At 44.8% G+C, this 9,983-nt stretch overlaps 1 protein-coding gene and 1 non-coding gene across 3 annotated transcripts; both read left to right on the top strand.

The window, feature by feature from the left end:
- The first annotated feature begins 64 nt into the window (after positions 1-64).
- trnap-ugg (transfer RNA proline (anticodon UGG)) lies at positions 65-136 on the top strand. Its single transcript has one exon. It is a non-coding gene; the product is annotated as a tRNA-Pro (tRNA).
- A 598-nt stretch (positions 137-734) lies between these two features.
- Positions 735-4,703, top strand: im:7152348 (uncharacterized protein LOC559250 homolog). Of its 2 annotated transcripts, XM_052475624.1 has the most exons (5): positions 735-959; positions 1,364-1,751; positions 1,790-2,411; positions 2,958-3,068; positions 3,708-4,703. In XM_052475624.1, the coding sequence occupies exons 3-5, from the start codon at positions 2,041-2,043 to the stop codon at positions 3,751-3,753; spliced, it is 528 nt and encodes a 175-aa protein (XP_052331584.1). In that variant the 5' UTR covers positions 735-959; positions 1,364-1,751; positions 1,790-2,040; the 3' UTR covers positions 3,754-4,703. The 2 variants fall into 2 exon arrangements, with proteins under 2 accessions (XP_052331584.1, XP_052331583.1); XM_052475623.1 differs by having other exon boundaries at positions 1,364-2,411.
- The last annotated feature ends 5,280 nt before the right edge of the window (positions 4,704-9,983 follow it).

The following is a 9,983-nucleotide window of genomic DNA, read 5'->3' as shown; positions in this document are numbered from 1 at the left end:
TATCTATATCTGGTAAAATAGTTACCTATCTATATCTGGTAAAATGTTGTTTTATTTTTATCGTGGCTCGTTGGTCTAGGGGTATGATTCTCGCTTTGGGTGCGAGAGGTCCCGGGTTCAAATCCCGGACGAGCCCTTCTTTTCAGTCCGGATACGATATAAATCAGACTCATACGTTCATCTCAAACGATGTAAAGGATATAATGACTGAAGACAGCCGTATCGGAATCTTTTTAACCACAGAGACAAGAACAGCAAAACAAAATAAACAAGCTGGGACACAATAATTATCAGCCCAATTTCTGCTGCAGATAGAGAAAATAAGTCTTTGGATTTGGGGTTTACATTTTGGGATACACATGGGATAAACAAACGTACAGTCAATAACACAATAGAAAAAGCTATATACAGTGTGTGCAAATGTAGTAAGATTAGGGAGGTAAGGCAATAAATAGGCCATAATGGTGAAATAATCTCTCTCTTTCAATTGAAATGTGCTTTATTGGAATGGGAAACATATGTTTACATTGCCAAAGCAAGACTAATAAACAATTAAAAACACAAAACAACAACCACAAAAAAAATATTAGAATTGAACAGTAAAGTATTGAACTCAAAAAGGATTCTCTCCCCCTCCACCACCCACTGTCAGGCACCCTAAACAAAGGGAGTGAGCTCCCAGCCAGTCAGACAGCTTTGAGCCCAGTCACCCCTCCTCCCCTCCAGGCTGCTAGTAAACCTTCACACAGGCAGGCAGGCAGGCAGGCCATCCCCTGGCTGCCACAGCTGCTGTGCCGGTTGGGCCTGCCCTTAGAAAAGAGACAACCCAAAACTGCCCCCTCAACACACACAGACACACTGAAAAGGAGGCAGGCAGTCTTTCTGTTTCTATCTCTCTATCATATAACAACGACAGGACCATCACTTTAACCTTCTGGAATATTCCTTCATATTTAAGTGTAAGTACATTTAATTTTAAAAGTAGCCTTTCTTTTTGGGATTGATTTAGAAGTTTAATTTTAGTGTAAATGTTCATTTTGAACAGAAATGGTCATGATAAATATTTTTTTTGTAACAATTAATTATCTAATTGAAGATTTAAAGATGAAACCTTTTAAACGTATTAGCGAGAACTTTAATAATAACGTTTTATGTGAGAGTGACAACCTCTTAGACCAGTTAAACCTAAAACTCGTTATAACTGTTTATGGACATACAGCCTTTTACTTTATTATTTAACTAATTTTGTATATCTCTGAATGAAAAGGATATAATGACTGATACAGCACTTTGAGACATCAGCTGATGTACAAAGGGCTATATAAATACATTTGATTTGATTTGGATTTGTTTTTAACCACAGAGAGAGAGAGGGGACCAGAGAAGAGCTGTAATAACAAAATAAACAAACTTGGACACAATAATCATTAGCCCAACTTCTGCCGGCCCAGCAGTACCTCCATCTCCCCAGAGACTCCTCTTCCTCTCAGACAGACAGACAGACAGACAGACAGACAGACAGACAGACAGACAGACAGACAGACAGACAGACAGACAGACAGACAGACAGACAGACAGACAGACAGACAGACAGACAGACCAATCCAGCCAGGTAATCTGTCTTCTCCCCACCTGGTTTAGTGCCGGCCTAGTTAGGTGTCCAGTATCTAGTTAGGTGTCCCTTATCTAGTTAGGTGTCCAGTATCTAGTTAGGTGTCCCTTATCTAGTTAGGTGTCCAGTATCTAGTTAGGTGTCCCTTATCTAGTTAGGTGTCCAGTATCTAGTTAGATTTCCAGTATATCTTGGTCCAGCCCTGCTACCCAGTGCTCCAGTCTCTGCAGCCTATACCCAGGCCCCTCCAGACCAGGCTTTCTCAGGTCCAGGTATCCTTGCCAGGCCTACCGCCTAACCACCTCCAGATAAGCCTTCGTGGCCTCCATTCCTCTAGCCAGGTAGGCCCGCCAACCCCAGTACTCCAGTCTTGCTGCTCCACCCAGGCTCTTCCAGTCCAGGTCCAGCTATCGCTGTCCGGCCCGGCCATGGTTCTGTGTGAGGACAGGGAGTGTGGGGTGTGTTATCAGCCCTACTCTCGTCAGGATCGGATCCCCCGGGTGCTCCACTGTAGACACACCTTCTGTGCCACCTGCTTAGAGACCATGTCCCAGCCCAAGAGTGACATGGTCACCGTGTGCTGCCCGCTGTGCCGCCAGACCACCTGTGTAGGGCGCGGCCTCAGCCTTCAGGAGGCGCTGTGGGTCAACTCTCGCCTCTGGGAATACATACCTGAGAGCAAAGAAGAGGAGGAGGAGGTGAAGGAAGAAGAAGAGGAGGAGGAGGATGGGAAGGAAGAAGAGGAGGAGGAGAGAGTGGAGGCTGACAGACAGACACAGGCCTCCTCACAGGCAGAATGGTGAGCCTTCTTCACTTGACCCACATGAACAAATACAACAATTTAATAAGAATACTAGAGTACTTACTATAGAATACTATAGTTTACTATAGAATACTACAGTACTTACTAGAGTACTACAGTACTTACTATAGAATACTACTAAATCTTGAAAATTCTCTGTCTTGCCCTCCAGACCGGCATGCCCCTATCCTCAGTGTCATAATAGAGGAGTCTGGATATTTAGAAACACATGTGTTTGTTAGCCCATAGATGGTGAGCAGTATCCATTCTGCAAACAGTATCGTGATGACACAATAATACTGAATAACAATAATACCCCTTTAACCACAAACAATGTCCTAACGGCAAATACCTTCCTACACTGACTTTGGTCTGTTACTCACCAAATCTCTCTCTCTCTCTCTCTCTCTCTCTCTCTCTCTCTCTCTCTCTCTCTCTCTCTCTCTCTCTCTCTCTCTCTCTCTCTCTCTCTCTCTCTCTCTCTCTCTCTCTCTCTCTCTCTCTCTCTCTCTCTCTCTCTCTCTCTCTCTCTCTCTCTCTCAGCCCTACATCGAAGCGCTCTAGAAAAATGCTGAAATTTCCGGCCTTCTTCAGGAAATTCAGTCTGACAAAACCACAGCATCAAGAGAGTCTTGTGCCTGGTTGTGGCAACGTGTAAGTAATCCTCACCTTGTGTTGGATCATCTGCTTCATCGTTAGGTCCAAATGGCACCCTATTCCTTATGTAGTGCACTACTTTCGACCAGTAGCTTTGGTCTACAGATGTAGGATCTTAATTTGATCGCCCTTTTCTTGCTCTCAGTTCAAGCTTTAAAAAGGCTTCTAAAGTTTGTCATTTTTACTTTAGAATGTCAGACTTGATTTGCTCTAACAAAAAAAGATCCATTAATTATTATTCACGTTTCCTATTGCTGCAGGATTATTTTCCTGCTGTAGCAAACTGGCTCAAATTAAAATCCTACATCTGTATAAGGAAGGCCTGCTGATGTTGCGTACTGTAGTACAAAACATTTCAACATCCACACATAAATCCTACTAACTCCCCTCTGGTGATCAAAACATGTTGAGATATCCTAAACGTGATTAAAGAAGGAATTTCTCCTATAATTTAGGTAGAGTGGTTTCTATGCTTATGTTCTGTTCCAGCCACATTAACCTTGTGTTATTACATTTATGATGATTGAAAGCTAAAGTGAAACATATGACATTTGGAAGATATTAATTTGAGCTTCACTTGTGATCATGGCTATATGCGCACTAATGTTATGTATTTTTTTGTTGTTTCCCCAACAGGGAGATGAAATCCTGGCGCAGGCTTCCAACTGCTGACACTTTTTAGGTCGCGCTAGACGCAGGGATGTACGTGTACTGTATAAACAATGGAGTGTTTACAGTTCCTCTCTGATATAATAATCTGCATCTTTTGAACAATGACGTGTAGATTACCAGTTGACACCCACAGTCAACGGGCAACACTGTTAAAAGAACAGCTCAGAGACAGTTGGGTCTGTATCCAATATGGCACCCTAGTCCCTACAGGCTCTGGTTAAAAGTAGTGTACTATATAGGGAATAGGGTTCCATAGGGCTCTGGTCTAAAGTAGTGCACTATATAGGGAATAGGGTGCCATAGGGCTCTGGTCTAAAGTAGTGCACTATATAGGGAACAGGGTGGCGTTTGGGACGTATATTTGGAGAAGCCAGTACGCGTCCATGTGTGTATTGACTCTGACAAGATAGCCTTCATTGTTGAGAAGCAGTGAAACCGCCCCCAGTGGTCCTGTCTTCTTCCCCATTGGTTATTTCAGCCGTAATTCCCCACAGCTGGTGCAGTGGGATTTGGTTCAGCTGTCTCTAGGACAGACGTCCCAGTGGAAGCCAGGGTACCCCCCTCCAACCACTCCCTCCTGCTGGCCCCCCCCCCCACCCCCCTCTTAACAGATGGCCTCCCGAGGATGACCCCCCCTCCACCCTCCTCCTTCCCCAGTGTCTGCAAACAGAGCGTTTAATTTATTATCAGCTTTTGCATTCACGTCAATTTTTAAAAAATATATTATCTTTCATAATAAAAAAAAATCAATTTGAAAATATGAAAGTTTGTGTGTTGTTCTGTGTTCATGGGGTTCAGAAGTAATTTGACCTTTACACAGTGGTCTTTCAGTTGATAAGGGGTTCAGTTTCACCGTGTGGTTGCACTCAGATGGTCTGAGCACAGTCATCTGCATAGTTTCCTACACAACATGCATCCCCGGGCCATCCCAGAGCCTTTCCTTTGAATCCCCTCATAATAAAGACACAAAATTTGCTCTCCAGTACTTGTACAAATTGTGTTTTGTTTTGAATGTTACAGTCACTCAGTGAAGGACACCTTACCACAATGAACTCATTTGTATATCCAACCCCCTCTATCAGAAACTCTCTGAACAGATGGTCGGTAGGTACGTTCACAATGTAAATATGGTGCAGTTGGACAGCGTCAACTCAGCTGTGAGTACAATAGAGGGAGAGTATTCGCAATTATAAACTGGGTGGTTCAAGCTCTGAATGCTGATTGGCTGACAGCCATGGTATATCAGACCGTATACCACTGGTATGACAAAACATTTTATTTTTTACTGCTCTAATTACATTGGTAACCAGTTTATAATAGCAATAAGGCACCTCTGAGGTTTTTGGTATATGGCCAATATACCACGGCTAAGGGCAGTGTCAAGGCACTCCGTGTTGCGTCGTGCTTTAAACATCCCTTAGCCGTGGTATATCGGCCATTTGCCACACCTCCTCTGGCCTTATTGCTTAATTAGGCAACTCCTAGTCTGTGTTCAAAGTGGCCCCCTATAACCCCAATATAGTGCACCACTTTTGACTGTAACCCTATGGGCCATGGTCTTCAGTAGCGCACTAAGGGGCCGATTCCCGACCCGGGTTAAGGGCGAGGCGTGGTGGAGGCGTGTCTACAGATACACCATATTAATGGAGGTGTGGTGGAGGCGTGTCTACAGATACACCATATTAATGGGGGTGTGTTGGAGGCGTGTCTATAGATGCACCATATTAATGGAGGCGTGTCTATACATACACCATATTAATGGAGGTGTGTTGGAGGCGTGTCTATAGATACACCATATTAATGGAGGTGTGTTGGAGGCGTGTCTATAGATACACCATATTAATGGGGGTGTGTTGGAGCGTGTCTAGATGCACCAGGCGTGTCTATAACACCATATTAATGGAGGTGTGTTGGAGGCGTGTCTATAGATACACCATATTAATGGAGGTGTGTTGGAGGCGTGTCTATAGATACACCATATTAATGGAGGCGTGTCTACAGATACACCATATTAATGGAGGTGTGGTGGAGGCGTGTCTATAGATACACCATATTAATGGAGGTGTGGTGGAGGCGTGTCTACAGATACACCATATTAATGGAGGTGTGGTGGAGGCGTGTCTACAGATACACCATATTAATGGAGGTGTGGTGGAGGCGTGTCTACAGATACACCATATTAATGGAGGTGTGTTGGAGGTGTGTCTATAGATACACCATATTAATGGAGGTGTGTTGGAGGTGTGTCTATAGATACACCATATTAATGGAGGTGTGTTGGAGGCGTGTCTACAGATACACCATATTAATGGAGGTGTAGTGGAGGTGTGTCTACTGTGTCTACAGATACACCATATTAATGATATGTAGACACTCCTCCAACCCACCTTCATTAATACAGTGTATCTGTAGACACACAAGGTGTGTCTAGGAAAGGTGTGTCTAGGAAAGGTGTGTCTAGGAAAGGTGTGTCTAGGAAAGGCGTGTCTAGGAAAGGTGTGTCTAGGAAAGGCGTGTGTAGGAAAGGCTTGTCTAGGAAAGGCGTGTGTAGGAAAGGCGTGTGTAGGAAAGGCTTATCTAGGAAAGGCGTGTCTAGGAAAGGCGTGTCTAAGAAAGGAGTGTCTAGGAAAGGTGTGTGTAGGAAAGGCGTGTGTAGGAAAGGCGTGTCTAGGAAAGGCGTGTCTAGGAAAGGCGTGTGTAGGAAAGGCGTGTGTAGGAAAGGCGTGTCTAGGAAAGGCGTGTCTAGGAAAGGCGTGTCTAGGAAAGGCGTGTCTAGGAAAGGCGTGTCTAAGAAAGGAGTGTCTAGGAAAGGTGTGTGTAGGAAAGGCTTGTCTAGGAAAGGCGTGTCTAGGAAAGGCGTGTCTAGGAAAGGCGTGACTAGGAAAGGCGTGTCTCGGAAAGGCGTGTCTAGGAAAGGCGTGTCTAGGAAAGGCGTGTCTAGGAAAGGTATCAATATCTAAATCGGAATCGGGCCCTAAGTAGGGTAAAAGTTGGATGTAATGAGACACAGCCCTATTGTTCTGAAACAGGTACTAGTGGTTACTTCTCCATGGGGGCAATCATCGAAGTATAATCTGAGAGTGTACCCATGAGGTTACCGGTCATATTATCAGGGTTGGTAGCTTCCAAGCCTGTTCTATTCATTCTATTTCTATGCTCCTATAGTTGTGAAAGAGGTACTAGAATAGAGACTACTTCCCTCACCTAGTTTCCCTTTTCCACATCACCGACCCATGACACATAATGACCCATGACACATAATGACCCATGACACATAATGACCCATGACACATACCGGTATACCACTTAATAAAGGACTGGGAAAACATGGGGGAGATTTGTCAACCGCTACAATACTGTCTTACTCTGAGGGCTGTATGACAGAACAATAGCATGACAGAAAACACTCTCGGCTATGGAAGTGAATTTCATGCCTTTTTTTTTTTTTCTTCATTGAGCATCTGTGACGATTTCAACGTTTTACGAGTCCAGAATATAGGATCATCATCTCTGTTATGTAGATCAAATCAAAGTTTATTGGTCGCGTAACACAGATTTGCAAGTGTTATAGCAGGTGCAGCGAAATGCTTATTTTACTAGCTTGATGAGCTCTTTCTCTTTGGCTATACTGTATATGCCTCGTGCATATTGACCAGTGTTACTAGCTAGATGGGCTCTTTCTCTTTGGTTATACAGTATATGCCTCGTGCATATTGACCAGTGTTACTAGCTAGATGGGCTCTTTCTCTTTGGTTATACAGTATATGCCTCGTGCATATTGACCAGTGTTACTAGCTAGATGGGCTCTTTCTCTTTGGCTATACAGTATATGCCTCGTGCATATTGACCAGTGTTACTAGCTAGATGGGCTCTTTCTCTTTGGCTATACAGTATATGCCTCGTGCATATTGACCAGTGTTACTAGCTAGATGGGCTCTTTCTCTTTGGCTATACTGTATATGCCTGTTACTAGCTAGATGGGTGCATATTGAGCAGTGTTACTAGCTAGATGGGCTCTTTCTCTTTGGCTATACAGTATATGCCTCGTGCATATTGACCAGTGTTACTAGCTAGATGGGCTCTTTCTCTTTGGTTATACAGTATATGCCTCGTGCATATTGACCAGTGTTACTAGCTAGATAGCTAGGCTCTTTCTCTTTGGCTATACAGTATATGCCTCGTGCATATTGACCAGTGTTACTAGCTAGATGGGCTCTTTCTCTTTGGCTATACAGTGTATAGCGCTCTTTCTCTTTGGCTATACTGTATATGTGCATATTGACCAGTGTTACTAGCTAGATGGGCTTTCTTTCTCTTTGGCTATACAGTATAGATGGGCTCTTTCTCTTTGGCTACAGTGCATATTGACCAGTGTTACTAGCTAGATGGGCTCTTTCTCTTTGGCTCTTTCTCTTTGGCTATAGATGGGCTCTTTCTCTTTGGCTATACTGTATATGCCTGTGCATATTGACCAGTGTTACTAGCTAGATGGGCTCTTTCTTTCTGCCTTGTGCATATTGACCAGTGTTACTATATGCTCTTTGGCGTATATGCATATTGAGCAGTGTTTACCCACTTTGGGTTGAGACAATCATTCAGTGGGCCTCACAGAAGCTTTCATTTGTAGTACATTTCCTTCCAATAGTATCAATTATCAATTTGAGAGCAACGTCAGAGCAACAGAGCACATGCAATTGATTTGATGTACAGCACATCACAAATATATACGTGCACACATCAAATCGGGCAACATCGCATGTATAAGATCCATTTTAAGGGTTACCTCATGATGAGCGAAATATAATTCATTGTAAATGTATAGTCTGTTTTTTGCTATCCTTGTGAGGCAATCCAGGTGTGCATTGGTTAGTCTGTTTCTATGTTTTTGTTTCACAATATTCATTGTTGTGCTCCTGAGTGGCACAGCGGTCTAAGGCATTGCAGTGCTAGAGGTATCACTACAGACCCTGGTTCAATCCCGTGCTGTATCACAACCAGCCTTGATCGGGAGTTGGCCCAGCGTCATCCGGCTTAGGGGAAGGTTTGGTCGGGGTAAACAATCATTTTAAATAAGAATTTGTTCTTTAATTGACTCAACTGGTTAAATAAAAAACATCAAAAATGTTTTGAAAATGTTTCTTCACGTGATGTCACTTTTTGCGCACACTGCTCCAGAAACAGGTAACACCTGATCTTAGTTCACCTGGTGATGTGTCATGTGCCCGCAGCTCCACTATCTCACTCTCTATTCCAGCACGGTCAGGGCAGAGGGCTGTGATGACTGGGGGTCAGAGATGACACTATCTCACTCTCTGTTCCAGCACGGTCAGGACAGAGGGCTGTGATGACTGGGGGTCAGAGGTGACACTATCTCACTCTCTGTTCCAGCATGGTCAGGACAGAGGGCTGTGATGACTGGGGGTCAGAGATGACACTATCTCACTCTCTGTTCCAGCACGGTCAGGACAGAGGGCTGTGATGACTGGGGGTCAGAGATGACACTATCTCACTCTCTGTTCCAGCACGGTCAGGACAGAGGGCTGTGATGACTGGGGGTCAGAGGTGACACTATCTCACTCTCTGTTCCAGCACGGTCAGGACAGAGGGCTGTGATGACTCGGGGGTCAGAGATGACACTATCTCACTCTCTATTCCAGCACGGTCAGGACAGAGGGCTGTGATGACTGGGGGTCAGAGGTGACACTATCTCACTCTCTGTTCCAGCACGGTCAGGACAGAGGGCTGTGATGACTGGGGGTCAGAGGTGACACTATCTCACTCTCTGTTCCAGCACGGTCAGGACAGAGGGCTGTGATGACTGGGGGTCAGAGATGACACTATCTCACTCTCTATTCCAGCACGGTCAGGACAGAGGGCTGTGATGACTGGGGGTCAGAGATGACACTATCTCACTCTCTGTTCCAGCACGGTCAGGACAGAGGGCTGTGATGACTGGGGGTCAGAGATGACACTATCTCACTCTCTGTTCCAGCACGGTCAGGACAGAGGGCTGTGATGACTGGGGGTCAGAGATGACACTATCTCACTCTCTGTTCCAGCACGGTCAGGACAGAGGGCTGTGATGACTGGGGGTCAGAGATGACACTATCTCACTCTCTATTCCAGCACGGTCAGGACAGAGGGCTGTGATGACTGGGGGTCAGAGGTGACACTATCTCACTCTCTGTTCCAGCACGGTCAGGACAGAGGGCTGTGATGACTGGGGGTCAGAGATGACAC

This window comes from Oncorhynchus keta, chromosome 22, assembly GCF_023373465.1.
Source record: "Oncorhynchus keta strain PuntledgeMale-10-30-2019 chromosome 22, Oket_V2, whole genome shotgun sequence".
Classification (NCBI taxonomy): domain Eukaryota; kingdom Metazoa; phylum Chordata; class Actinopteri; order Salmoniformes; family Salmonidae; genus Oncorhynchus; species Oncorhynchus keta.
Note: the sequence above shows the minus strand (reverse complement) of the source record. Positions and strands in the feature narration are given on the sequence as shown.

Bases quoted from the DNA above. Each gene is read 5' to 3' on its own strand.
- im:7152348 (XM_052475624.1), top strand. From the start codon at position 2,041: ATGGTTCTGTGTGAGGACAGGGAGTGTGGGGTGTGTTATCAGCCCTAC. The intron at 2,412-2,957 runs GTGAGCCTTCTT...TCTCTCTCTCAG, and splicing joins GCCTCCTCACAGGCAGAATG to CCCTACATCGAAGCGCTCTA. The intron at 3,069-3,707 runs GTAAGTAATCCT...TTTCCCCAACAG, and splicing joins GTGCCTGGTTGTGGCAACGT to GGAGATGAAATCCTGGCGCA.